This window comes from Humulus lupulus, chromosome 4 (assembly GCF_963169125.1).
Source record: "Humulus lupulus chromosome 4, drHumLupu1.1, whole genome shotgun sequence".
In the NCBI taxonomy this organism is placed as follows: domain Eukaryota; kingdom Viridiplantae; phylum Streptophyta; class Magnoliopsida; order Rosales; family Cannabaceae; genus Humulus; species Humulus lupulus.
Genome location: NC_084796.1, coordinates 191,222,688 through 191,237,408, shown reverse-complemented (window position 1 = coordinate 191,237,408; position 14,721 = coordinate 191,222,688). Strand labels below are relative to the sequence as shown.

General features: G+C 33.6%; 1 protein-coding gene across 2 annotated transcripts; it reads left to right on the top strand.

Annotated features, from left to right (window-relative positions):
• Nucleotides 1-2,354: 2,354 nt before the first annotated feature.
• Nucleotides 2,355-5,277, top strand: LOC133831073 (probable E3 ubiquitin-protein ligase LOG2). 2 transcript variants are annotated; one of them, XM_062261242.1, is made up of 3 exons: nt 2,355-3,163; nt 3,673-4,165; nt 4,844-5,277. In XM_062261242.1, the coding sequence occupies exons 1-3, from the start codon at nt 2,649-2,651 to the stop codon at nt 4,892-4,894; spliced, it is 1,059 nt and encodes a 352-aa protein (XP_062117226.1). In that variant the 5' UTR covers nt 2,355-2,648; the 3' UTR covers nt 4,895-5,277. The 2 variants fall into 2 exon arrangements, with proteins under 2 accessions (XP_062117226.1, XP_062117225.1); XM_062261241.1 differs by having other exon boundaries at nt 2,362-3,163; nt 4,778-5,277.
• Nucleotides 5,278-14,721: the final 9,444 nt, after the last annotated feature.

Genomic DNA, 14,721 nt, shown 5'->3' with positions numbered 1-14,721 from the left:
ACATGAGAATTTGTCTCTGGAACAAATGTTACAACCTCACTTTGAGCTCCCTAGAAACCATGACATGGGGGGGGGGGGGGGGGGGGGGAATGTTCTCTTCAAATCGAACATTTTTGTTAACGCTAGGAGAGGCCGATGCATTTCCTAAACAGTCCTTCTTAACTAATGTTACACACAAAAGAATCAGCTTCTCAACAGATTTTGATGTTAGCTGCATGAATGCACGAACATGCTTATCATTTTTCATAACAGTAGGTTTGAAGGGTTGTGAGAGGTATGTGTACGGGACCTCAGGTTTCAAGTCGTACACACATTTATCCGCTTGAATCTCATCGTACAAAATGTCAAGCAATTGCTCATACGTCACGCCTTCTCCAAAGGTAGAACATGATTTTCAGCATCTCTGAAAATCGAATCCCTATCTTCTAGTTCCCAAACACCATTGTATGCAAAAAATAGGGAAACATTTGAATCTGTATTGAAAAAAAAGGTCAAAAATGAATATTATAAAAACAACTGCAAAACATAAATTGCAAAGCATCGAGTTCCATCGAGCTTAATCGAGGTAATTCGAGGTAAAGCTATCGACTCCTGTCGAGGTCTATAGTTTTCTATCAAGGTGGTTTCCCAAGTAAAGGCACGAGTACTTATCGAGGTCCATCAAGGCAAGTCGAGGACCATCGAGGTAATCTTTCTAATTCAATTCTTCTCGACATGTCGAGGTCCATCGAGGTGGCCTATTTACTTAAATGCATCTAGATCTATCAAAGTCCATCGAGGACAATCGAGCCTCATCGAGGTCCCCTAATCCTAACACCAATCGAGACACGTCGAGGCAAATCGAAGACCATAAAACCTCAGATTATGTGAAACCATCGAGGCATGTCGAGTTTCATCAAAACTCTTCGAGGCAGACAAAAACCCAGAAAAAACGCATATAAACGAAGATCCAATCCGGCAGTGAAACAGTACAATAAAACACGAATGCATACACAAATCTATTTGAAATAGTTAAAGCAATGTAAATAAATAAGTTTCCTCACTACATATAATGAAAATATACTTACCCATAAGATTTTTGCCCCTAGATCCGAAACCTAAAATGGAGTTTCTTGCCTTAATAGGATTCAACACTTGCCCAAAGAAAATATTAGATAAGCTCCAAAATTATTATAGATTGAGAGACTAAATAGTGGATGCCTTGTAGAAGGGAAAATGAGAGAGAAGGAGAGAAGACAACATGAGAAAAAGAGAGTATCCCATTTTATGTTAGGGGTAGTTTAGGAATCTAGGAGAATACTAGCATAAAAGAGTAATGCATAATTAGCATGGAATAATTTTGTGATATTATCCTTTTATACATAAAAATAAAAATGGGTATATGTAGATATGAAGAATAAGACATAAAATATAAAATCAACAAGGCAATAATAGATTCGGTTGATAATAATGTCAAAATATTGGTACATTTTTAATCATTATACCACTGTGTCTTCTAGATGTCGATGTAACCCAAGTAAACAATATCATCAATTTTAACATATCACATTATAATAATATATTGATTAACCAAATAATTAAAATAAAAAATACATAAATATATAGAAAATTATAATAGATAGAATATGTTGAAAATAAAATAGATATAAATCCTTTTTATTCGTAAGAAAATTCTTAAATAAGTGCAATAATATTAACAAAATTGGTCATAAAAAAACTATATCATTTATTCTGTTATGATTTGTTATTTAATTTTATAATGTCAATTAAGTAATCGAATATTGTTTTACTAATAGAAATTTATTTTGTTACTAAATAAATTTGTAATTTGAGAACTCAAAATTTTCTTCAAATAAAAAAAAAGATTGTAATTTTTAAAAATACATTTTTTGGTTAAAATTTTATGAAAAAGAAAAAAAAAAGAATCGCAAAAATTGAAATTTAAGAGATCAAAGAAAAAGAGGTACTTCAAAGTATGTATAAAACTGTACAGTGGTATATTATAAATTTTAACAAAAATAATAAACAATCATTCATTCAAACACATATTTATATAATTAAAAAAACTTGATAATATTAGTTTTTCATGCAAATTCTGTATTTTTGTTTTATTTTTTGTACGTTTGACAAAATAAATATTTTTTATATTATTTCATAAAAAAAATTTCTGATACACTCAAAATTTATTTTTGTAAATAAAACATTAAAATATCTATACTCTTTCACTCATTATTCTTTATTTATTTTTAGGAGAAATAATATTTTTTTTAATAATAGAAATAATATTGTTTTAAGCTTTGAAAAAAAAATGAGAAAAGGACAAAGCAGGGAGAACGGTTTGGTTTAGTTAAGCAGAACGAGTTTCTCTCTACTCACTCTCTCTCTATCTCTCTACTTTCTCTCTCTTCTCTTCTGACTCTGAGTGGTGTTTTGGGTGGAGCTTTACGCAATCCCATTATAACCCATAAAAGAGATTCTTGTTCCCTTGGCCAACCTTCCCTTCTCTTCTCTTTTATTTTCCTCCATTAATGCTTCTTTTTGTGTTCTTACCTTCTTTGCTTAACAACCCTTAATGGGATTTTGATTCTTATTCAACTCAGGATCCATTTCTGTGAAAAAGAAAAAGTTTTGAAGGGAATTTGTTTTATATGGGTAATATGGGAAGTAGCGGCTCAACGAGTCGCCGAAGACAACATGGAAGCCGGCGTAGCCACCACCACCACCACAACCACCCTCCACCGCCACCTCAGGTACCACCGCAACCCGAACTCTCAGCCAACCGGTATGTTGTTACTGCGGCCACGCCTTACCCTCCCCAATACCCGAATCCGAATCCGAATCCTAATCCTCCCCAGTATTACCAGTACCCAGGTTATTACCCGCCTCCGCCGCCTACCACGCCTGCGCCCTTGCCGGCGCCGTATGATCACCACCACCGCGCAGCACACATGCTTGCCGAAACAGGTCATGGGAATTGGGTCGGTGGCAGGTACCCTTGCGGACCGGTTATGCAACCCGTGGCACCTTATGTTGAGCATCAGAAGGCTGTGACTATACGAAACGATGTGAATTTGAAGAAGGAGACTCTTAGGATTGATGCTGATGAGGAAAATCCTGGGCAGTTTCTCGTGGCTTTCACATTTGATGCCACTGTAGCCGGAAGGTAAGTAAAATCTTAGTCTTACATACCCTTTTCTGAGTTTTGAGTTGCTTGAGATTTTTGAGCTTGTTTTTCTTGATGAATTTATGATGTGAATGGTTTCATGCAAATGATTGTTATAATTGAAGTCATGTGTTTGTATGGGTTAACTTATTTAAGAGAAAACAAAATACTTTGGAATACCTTTGTTGGTGGAAAATATCAGACCAGAAGATCAAGATTGTTAGGCACTTCCTTATTATAGTATTCTTGAAATGCAGTAGAATATGCTTTAGGCTGTTATTCTTACTATTTTTGGATGGGATTCTTGATCTGCTGGTTTGAGTCCTTGTCTTTGGAGTATATCTAGTTAGAGAGTTTAGAAAAGAAGAAACTTAATAAGTTTTTGAACTAGCAGTCTTGGTTAGTGATACAAGTTGTCACAATTCAGCTTCTAGTACGTTTAACCTGATTGTGAAATCATGTTGTTTATGATCTAAATATCTTCTTTCGATTTATTCTCATTTAAACAGCATAACTATAATGTTCTTTGCCAAAGAGGGGGAAGATTGTAACCTGACATCAATGAAGGAAAATCTCACACCTGTGACTGTACATTTCCCACAAGGCTTGGGCCAGAAATTCAGACAGCCATCTGGAACTGGGATCGACTTTTCGATGTTTGAGGAGACAGAGTTATCAAAAGCTGGGGACATGGATAACTATCCTCTAGCAGTAAAGGCAGAGGCTTCCTCAGTTCTCCCGAATGGATCTGAAGGAAACCAAGGATCTGGAACAATGAATTCTCAGATAACTCTGGCAATTTTTGAGAAGGAGAAAGGTGAATTTCGCACAAGGGTTGCAAAGCAGATCTTGTGGGTAAGTGGAATGAGATATGAACTACAGGAGATATACGGTATTGGTAATTCGGTTGAGGGTGATTTAGATGGTAATGATCCAGGAAAAGAATGTGTCATTTGCCTGTCTGAACCACGGGATACAACCGTTCTTCCTTGCCGGCACATGGTAATTACAGTTTCCCTTCTTTTCCTTAAGTTAATTGAGTGTACTCATAGCTTTGAAAGAGGTAGCCAATTTGATGAGGTGAGTTTCTCATGAAAATGTTGCAGTTGATTGTTAAATGAGAGAACTTCTCATCACATGGTTTTTGACATTGCTCTGATTTTGTTTGTGCGGTTTAGTACTTGATCTTCTGAAAACTAGCAAAGCTAGAACAAAAGAAGGAAACCTTATCAGAGCTTTTCTGGAACTAATGCTCATTCATTTTACTGTGAATCAAGAGGGAAAGCTAGCAAAGCTAAGAACAAAAAAAAAAAAAAAAGACAAACCATAAAGAACATGGAAACCTTATAGTAATCTTTTGGAACTAATGTTCATTTTACTGTGACCCAAGAGGGTAGCTGGAACGGTTAGAGATGTGGTTTGCTTATTTTATAAGATCTGAAGTTCGAGCCCTCTTGTATACCTGTATAGTATTTGCTATAGTTTCTTTTGTCTCCAAATATTACAGGGTTAGGCAGGAAGACTAATTTAAAACAAAATATTCATTTTTAATGCATCTTAGATGAAAATAATGCAAGTCTGTTATTGAACACCCTTTTTGCTTTGTTGGTATAGTGTATGTGCAGTGAGTGCGCAAAAGTTTTGCGGTTTCAGACTAACAGATGTCCCATTTGCCGGCAGCCAGTGGAGCGGCTTTTGGAGATAAGGGTCAACAGTGGTTCTGACGAATGAAAGGGAGGTAGAGGTAGTGCCTTCTCCACCAACATTGTGTATATCCCTGCTATTATATCTTGGTTTCCTTCATTAACTCATCATCTTGGGTTTTTCATGCATCTAATAAATGAAAAGGAAGTTATACGCGGTTGGCATGGATACCATGCTGCCTTTTTTTGCACCAGAAATATATTACAAGCAAAGCAAATGGCTTCTGTAATACTTGTGTGAGAGAGCGGCAATTCCTCTGTTTTATGATATATTCTTTATGTTTGGTTTTGCTAAAGCCTTGTCAATTTCTGTTTGCATATTAAGTTCTTATTTATTATTATTGATGATTTATAGAACAAATTGATTGGTATGAGGAAAGAGAAATGAAATGAAGGCTTTATTTCATGTTAGCCTTGAAAAAGAAAGAAAGAAAGAAAGAGGAGGCTGGGTTTTCTGTCTTATTCTCTCATGGTTGGTCCCATTTTGGAAAAGAAAAATATCGAAAAAAAGAAACAATCACTTGCGATAGTAGTTGGTCAATCGTTAGTACATTTTTAACAAAATGAGTGTGATAAAGTAACCGAGATAGTGCACATTCACTAGTAGTTGGTCAATATTCGGAGTGGGGTGGTGCGATTTGGATATTTTTTATGGACTGGTGCGAGATTACATGAGTTTTATTATTTTCAAAATATAAAATTACAGGGCCCACGTAAAATAATTAATTGATTCAGTATTTCAAAATTCTAAAACTGTGTTGGAAGTTAATGTGTAATTATTACACAACTAGTAATTACAAGTGGCAGCAAGATAATTAGTAATTATATAAAAAAAATATATAAAATAAGTAAAAAACTAGTGATGCACACTGGTCGGGGAGTGCTCCCTTGGTCCCATTTATATTTTTAATTCTCGTCTCCATCCTATCCTGTTTATTTTCTGTCGAGGACGGGGTAGGGAATCTCCTATCGGGGCGGGGAATTCTCACGGGGAACCCATTTATTTAAAAAATAAATTTTAAAATAAAAATAATAAATTATATGTAAATTAAAATATTGCATAATATTTATTATTTAAAATATTAAATATTATCCTAAATAAAAATTAAAATATTAAAAAATTTACTACTATACTACAAAAACATATAAAGAAAGATATAAAATACATATAAAATATTACAAAAATATATAAAAATTTAAACGGGGTCCCGTCGGAGCAGAGAGTGCTATCCCCGTCCTTGCCCCATTTAACATTCGGGGATTGAAAATTATCCCCGTTCCTGCCCCATTCCCCATTTAGACGAGGATTCTCCGCTCCATTAGGGGCAGGTTCCCGCGGGGCCCTGTCCCCATGGGGAAAATCTACATCCTTATAAAAAAAAACATGTAAATTGAGATTTAGAATAAATAGATTTTTTTTAGAATAGATGCAATTATCACCTTAAACATACGCAATTGAAAACAATTTAACTCTATTTGGTAAAGAAATAATCAAATAATGAAATAAATAAAAATGACATTCAATGAATGAAAATTTAGGACAATTAACTTCATCAACTGTACATTATATTATTTTGCTAATAAGATTTTATAACTTCTCTTTTTGTAATGATAGCAAGTTCACCATAGTGAATCTTATTCTTTTTTAAGATATAAAAACTTAATTTATATGTGAACTTTCTACACCTCTACGATCATTTTAACATATAAAAGATATTAAAATTAAAAACTCAAAAGCTACATAAATCATACAAGTATTCTCATTCATTATGTATTTATGATTATTTAATTATAACATATTCAATTATCACATCCAATCAAAATCATAAATCATGCAAAAGATGATCAATCAATCACAAACATTAAACATAAATTAATTAATTTAATATAAAGATAAAGAATAAATCACAAAATCATCATAACTAATAATCGAGGTTCAAGTGATTGCATTAAAAACTCTAGAAAAGATATTTAGTTCATAATCATAATAGCAACATCTATAGAATTAATTAAACAGTGAATATAGAAATAGAAGAAGAAAGAAAAACTCTAAAAAGATCCAATTTAGTTATCCACAATGCTTCTAAATGTTTCTCTTACTTTAGGGCTCTGAAAAAAACTGACTTAAAATGCATCTAAATGTGTTTAAATAATGTTCTTTGTATTTAACTCACAAAATACCAAAATTTTCCTTGAGAAACCAACCTAAAATCGCTTTCAGTGCAATCGTGCTACTCCACTCAAAATGCTTGTACGGAATGTGAGTGCAACCACGCTCAAACATGCACCACAGTTGCTTCACTCTTCTAAAAATGCCAATTTTCACATTTTTCGTCATTTTCTCAACTTTCAAATCTCTTGTCCATTCCAAACTCCACTAAAACCTTCGTAACCTGAAACAACACCAACAAAAAAGTGTAAATCTGCACAAAATGACCTTAAACTAGTAAAACACAATCTAAAATAACACACTAAAACTAGCCTAAAACTCACCTAGCAATATTATCTTGGAAATATATATAGGAAAATTCTTAGATAGGGGCAAGTTTATTTTCAACACATGAAAAATTATAATCCAATTTTTTTTACATGACGGTGCACATTGTAGTTATAGCAGACATCCTTTTAGTTTGTGGGAAATTCTGAATAATTTACAGTGTCGAAAAACAGAGTTTAAATAGTCAGTTGCATGCATGCTTGTTTTATTTTATACTCGTATAACTGACTATTTTGAACTCTGTTTTCAGCATCGTAAATTATTCAAAATTTTCCAAAAACTGGTGAGATGTCTGCCATAACTACAATGTACACCATCGTATAAAACATTTTGGGTTATATAGTCTTTCTACATGCCGAAAACATATATGCCCTACCAGTAGAGGCAAAAGTGATACCTCTACCTAAGATTATAAGAAAATTCTATAATATGAGTGTCACTTTAACCCTCACCTGTAGGACCTTCTCTATTTTTTTGTACATCAAGAAATTATAACCTCAATTTTTTTTTATATATGATGATGTACATTGTAGTTATAATAGAAATCCCACCAATTTTAAGGGAATTTCGAATAATTTACGATGTCAAAATCATAGTTCAAACAACTAGTTTCACGCGTATCTTTTTTTTTTATACGCATGTAAGAAAGACTATTAAAACCTTGATTTCGGCATTGTTAATTCTCGGAATTTTCCAAAATTTGGTAGGATGTATGTTATAACTACAATGTACATCATCATATAAAAAAATTGAGGTTATAATTTTTTCAAGTACCAAAAATAGTAAAAATCCTTCTGATACGGGTTTAAGTGACACCCTTACTATAGAATTGTTCTATACATACATAGGGAGATTTTAATGTACGGGTGTCGCTTTTGTCTTTATCAGTGAGGCATCCCTGTTTTGACACGTGGAGAAATTGTAACCCAATTTTTTTTGGGGATATTGGCGGCAAAAATACTCAATATTTACAGAATGTAGCATTTAAATACCCAAACTTTTTTTTTGCAGCAAAAATACCAAAAGTTGCTAAAACATTTCACTTTTACTACCAAAACTTATATTAACATTGTTTATAATTATAATAAATTATTAAAATTATATAAAAATATAAAAAATAGCTAACTTAATTCTAAAATTAAAGAATAGTTTTATTTAATGAAAATAAATAAATATTTTTTAAACTATATTAACATTGTTTAATAATTTTTTTTCTCTTTTAATAGTTTTTCAGTTATTGATATTTCTTTTAACTATTTTCAATTATTCTTTTCTAATTTAGTAAACTATTTTTTTTATTTTAGAATTAATTTAGGTTATTTTTTTATATTCTTATATAATTTTAATAATTTTTATAACTTAAAATATATTTGCATTAATTTTTTGGTTGTAAAAGTGTAACGTTTTAGAACCTTTAGGTAGTTTTATCGCCAAATTTTTTTTGGGTATTTAAATGTTATATTTTAACAACTTTGACCGTAAAAAAAAGCTTAAGTATTTAAATACTATATTCAATAAACATTATGTATTTTTGTCGCAAATATTTATTTTTTTTAAATGACAATATACATTGTAGTTACAATAGGCAATCCACCAATTTTCTAAGAACTCTGAATAATTTACCGTGCTAAAATCAGAGTTTAAAAAGTCAATTTTACACTTATAAAAAGAAAAATCACACATGCAATTGATTGTCTCAATTCAAAATTATTTCGCACACATATAAAAAAAAGTGAAAAGATAAATGCATATTTTGCGTTTTTTTTTTTCATCCAAAGTTATGTTTTCAAAAAAGTTAAGTTTTAAAAAATGATGGTAGAAAACAATTTTTATTGTTTTCAAGAAGCAATATAAGTTTGACTAATGTTTATTAAAAAAATCTTTAATAAATATATTTAGAAAGATAAAATATTGTGAAATTCGATAATAAATAATAAGAGAAAGTAATGTAAATGATAAAGAGAGGAAAAAAAATGAGAAGATAGATAAAGAGGAGAGATAGAAAGTAATTAAAAAAACATGAGGAATTAAGAGAAAGTACCCTCACTAAGAGAAAGTACTGTGCGAGAATATGACAAAAATAATATGTTGAGACAAAAAATAATAATGAAAAAAACGAGGAGAGCAAACAAGTAGTGAGAAAAATAGAAAAATATAGAAGAAAAAATGAAGAGTTAGAAACAAATGTGAAAAAAATAAATAAAAAAGAGAAAAATATGTGAGAGAAAATAATATTAAATAAAATGACGTGAGAATAAAAGATTAAAAAAATTGTTTTTAAACTATTAAGAATACTAAAATATAAAGTATAAAGTATAAAGAGAAGAAATAGATTGAGTAATAAAGAGAGATGTAAAGAGAGAGTTAAACTCTTGTGTATTATTTCAATGAGGATTGAACCCTATTTATACAGATAAATATGATCTAAGAAAATAAAGTAAGTACCACAAATATCATTAAGAATTAATGTTAATATTTAACTTTGGATAACTCCGTAATTCTCCATTATTATGGACATCCATACATATAATATTTATAACACTCCTCATTGGATGTCTATAAATACTGCCTCATTAAAAATCTTGCCAACAAAACCCAATGGGACAAAAACTCAATCAAGGGAAAAAGAGTGTAGTGTGTATTTACTCATCTCATTTTGACGTTTATGGAGAGCTTTTAGTCGGCGCATTCCAATCTTATGTACCATCTTCTCGAATGTTGACGTTGGTAAAGATTTTGTGAATAAGTATGCAAAATTATCATTGGATCATATTTGTTGAACATTAATATCACCACTCTTTTGAAGACCATGTATGAAGAAGAATTTCGACAAAATGTGTTTAGTTCTATATTTTTAATGTATCTCTTTTTAGCCGAGTATTGCATGCATCATTATCTTTATAGAGAATTGTTGGTACTTCTTTGTCGAGTGATAATCCACATGTTCTTCGAATATGTTGTGCCGTTGATCTCAGTTACATATTTTCCATTTGCTATATGAATTGCAAGTATCTCAGCATGATTTAAGGTTGCTTCATTAAATACCTTGTCAAGAAAACCCAGTGGGACAAAACTTGAACTAAGGGGAAAAGAGTGCAACACACACACATATATATGCAAACATCCATGGTAACTTTGGTGATCATATATCTCATATGATTTCTATTATAATTATAAATCACCACTTTTAAATATCACCATAAATTATCTATGACCACATATTTATTATAACTCTTCTAGAGTATGTATGTGGAATGGAACATGAATATTTATCCAACATATTAGATCATTCATGAATATATAACTGTAACGCCCTGGATAACCAAGACCGTTCCATTGTGTGTTTGAAATAGTGCGAGACTTTCTAATCAAGTCATTTAAATAGAAAATGTGAACCTAACGACACAAACAGGTTAGGTTTAAAAGATTTTGGTTATAAAAGAATAATTTTCATTAAAATAAATGTTTGGTATATGGGATCCCAAATCAAGGTTTAAATAACGTAATTACTAAGTTTCCAAATCAAATAAATAATCAAGCCACTCTAATGGCAAAATACACGTTTTAGGTTTTCGTCTCTGTACAAACCCTCGACCGTGGCGGCCGAGCAGCTGACAATGTACACCTCGCCCTAGAGCTCTCCAACCCATGGTTGAACCATCTTACCCTTGCCTTTACCTGCACCACGTAGCACTAGTGAGCCAAGGCCCAGCAAGAAAACATAATATCATAATAAAATCATTATCAACAACTAAGTAGTTCGCAGAGCATAACCAAATGATTTACAAGTCATTAATCAATTACCCAGCAAGCCATAGCAATCATTCAATACAGCACATCAGTCAATAACCAATGATCTAGTTCCAGATATTCAGCATATCATACACAACAATTAATACTAGGATACATGTCAAGCAACAACTAGGGTTAACGCCCGTAGGCCGCACCCTCTATTTAACCCACTGTCTTTGGCTTGCTTAGGCCAAGCCCAGTGTTCACCCCACTAACTTTAGCCCGCTTAAGCCAAGCTTAGTGATTATTAAGTTGTCCTCAGCTACCAGTGGCTGAGCCGCACCCTGTGCGCAAGTATTGATTTTGGCACTCTTAGGTTGTTTTTCACATGTCCCCGTGGCATAACACCATCTCATGACAATCGTACAATTATAGGGAACTCTTAGTCCCAACATGTTCACATGGTTTACCACAATCATTTAACAGTGCATACAAACACAGGGAACACTTATGTTACGTCCTGGATAGCCAAGACCGTTACACTGTGTGTTTATAAAAGTGTAAGACTCGCTAATCAAGTCATTTAACTCAAAATGTGTTACTGAAACTATAGTTGAACTAGGGTTAAAAGATTTTGGTCTCAAAAGCTGCATTTCTTATAAATAATCATTCTCTTGTTACATGGGATCCCAACAGTAATAAGTTAAAGACTGTTCACAAACGATTCAAGATTTAGATACAATGATTAGCCACTCTAAGGCAAAACAGACGGTTAAACATTTCTCGTCCTGTTCCACTCCTCGGCCGTGGCGGCCGAACAGCTGACTATGTACATTCAACCCCACAGCTCTCCATCTCAGGATTGGTCCAACTTGCCTTTGCCTTTACCTGCACCACGTAGCACCCGTGAGCCAAGGCCCAGCAAGAAAACATAATAACAGAGCATAATCATTCAACAAACAACCAAATAACTCATACCGCATAAGCATGTACTCTACAGTTTAAGCATTCGTGATAATCAAGTATTCAGCATACCAAGCATATAATTCCATATCAATAATCAATTAACATATGATAACTAGGGTTAACGCCCTTAGGCCGCACCCTCTATTTATCCCACTGACTCCGGCCCGCTTAAACCGAGCTCAGTGAATATTAAGCTGTCCTCGGCTACCAGTGGCCGAGCCGCGCCCTGTGCGCAAATATTGATTACGGCACCCTTAGGCCGTTTATTACATGTCCCATGGCATAATACCATCTATGAAATTGTACAGATATAGGGAGCTCTTAGTCCCATCACAAACACATAACCGGGTGCAGTTTTCTTACATTTAGATTCGCTAGTTTTGTTCAATTTGATCCTCGAGCACGATCCCTCTTGAGCCCTAGCATACACCTAGTCACAGCCATAGATCAGAATCAACACAAAACCTCAAGTCCAAAACCTAGCCTCGGGACCAATCCCGAGCCCTCAGGAAGCCCTAATTCCACCAAACGGGGTGGTGGAATCAAACCCCGAACCCCCGGGATAAAACCCTTGAAAATAACCCAAAAACCCCTTTCTGGAGACAGGGTAACGCTACAACGCTCTCCTTAGAGCGCTACAAACAGAGCCTAAAATGCCCCAGAACACATGGCCTAGCGCTATAGCGCCCAGTGACTAGCGTTGTAGCGCTAGTCACAGCACAATCTGGCACAACATTTTCTCCTTCGAATTCTCCCGAGCCAAACCGACTCAAAACCCAACCAAACCTCAACCAAACTTCAAAGCAAGCCTCCCAACATCCTCCACTCATCCCAAACATCCCAACCACACATAACTTAATTACATGCACCCCAAATCAAAGGAATCACCATGGCTGGACCTAAAGCTCAGAAACTCAATAAAATAACAACTGAAACCAGAGGACTTGAACTAGAATTACTTACCTTTGCTGGATGAGTTTAGCCTAGGTTTCCTCCCACTCTTGCTTAGCCCTCTCCTCCTCAAATTCTCAGCCTCAACTCCCTAGGATTCCCATAGAACTTTGCTTAGAAAAACTAGCTCAACACCATTACCAGAAACTGAATACTAACCTCAATATCTTACCTCCATTGATGAACAACCTCAGCTAGTTACCCAACCTGATCAAGACCCCACGTATACAATCCCTGCCTTAAGCTCCTTTGGATTCTAGCCTCAAATCTCCAGAAGAAATGATGAAGAAGTCCCAAACCATTCTTGGAAATTACCCTATTTTCCTTTCCCTTTTCCTTCTCTTCTTTCTTTTCTTTCTTTCCTTCAGATTTCCAGCTCTTTCTACACATTCCACTAAGGTGTAGAGTCCAATAACTTTAATTAGCTAGTTAGATAGTAGTAGCAATAGTAATAGTTGTAGTATTTTTATGACTTGGATTTTTTTGGTTTAGACCGGGATTTAGTTGGACACTCGTAGTAACACATGTAGATTTTCTAAGTTTAACCTATAGTTTAAAAATATTAATTTTAACCTAAGGTTTGATTAATATGACTGATATTGATTATGATATTTATTATATTATAAGGTTTAGATAGACCCAATAAGATAGTAACACTTGTCATGTGTATGTTTAATGATAATTAAGTATTTTTGAGGAATAAGTTTATTAAGAGTAATATTTGAATATCCTAGGGTTTGCCAGTAGCTTTGAAATCGTTAGAGGACTTAGTCAAGGCTGTTTACTCAATTCAAATTAGGCTGAAAAAGTGTAATTACGTGTTTAATATTTCAGCGTATGCCGATATATCGCAGCTATAGGGGCGATATATCGCCATACAGGGAGACAAAAAACACGTAATTTCGCACGACCACCTCGACGAGCCTCGAGCATATTTTCCCAGGCGATATATCGTCTACTAGGGGCGATATATCAGATCATGTACCAGATTTTTAAATGTTTTTGAAACCGAGCTTAATTTATTCTTTAACCTCTTGATAAGTCCAACATCTTTCTGACCGAGTCTTCAGCCTCTCCTAAACGATAATTCAAATATTTTTCAATTAAAAAGCCATTATTTTATTCAAGTTAAATGAAGATCTTTTCATTCTTGAACTCTATAAATAGGACCTAGTACCCAGCCATTTATTCATTCATCAAGCTAAGTTCAGAGTCTGCAAGCTGCTAGGTTATTTTAGAGTGATAAACACTTGGGTTGGGGTTATAAGCTTTATCCTTATAAGCTTAATAAACACTCGGGAAGTAAGGTTTATAGTATATTTCGGTTTTGAGGAGTAGTTCAGTCATAGAAGCATTAAAGGTATTCCAAATTCTAGTTCATTTCTGTATTGTTTCCTTAAGTTCTTATAGTTTTCTACTCAAAATCCTAACTCTATTCTTTATTCTTGGTTAGGAAATCTACGATCTTGAACGTAAGATTCTTGGTAAGTATCTTTTCGATGGTATAGTTCTTTCATTCTTTTCATCCCTTTTTCTTTAGTATACTCAACTTTCTATGATGGTTTTTAGGAGTGTTCCAAAGTCCCAATCCTGTTCTCATATCCCGGTATTTTTGGTAAGGAAAATAGGATAAGATTCTATATGTTATATGTTATCTTATGATTTATGTGTTATGAAATGTTATATTATGAATGTTGGTAGGCTTGGGC

Excerpts from the sequence above, each read along its gene's own strand:
- LOC133831073 (XM_062261241.1), top strand. The coding sequence starts at position 2,649 with ATGGGTAATATGGGAAGTAGCGGCTCAACGAGTCGCCGAAGACAACAT. Across the intron at positions 3,164-3,672 it reads GATGCCACTGTAGCCGGAAG|CATAACTATAATGTTCTTTG; the intron begins GTAAGTAAAATC and ends TCATTTAAACAG. Across the intron at positions 4,166-4,777 it reads TTCTTCCTTGCCGGCACATG|TGTATGTGCAGTGAGTGCGC; the intron begins GTAATTACAGTT and ends TTGTTGGTATAG.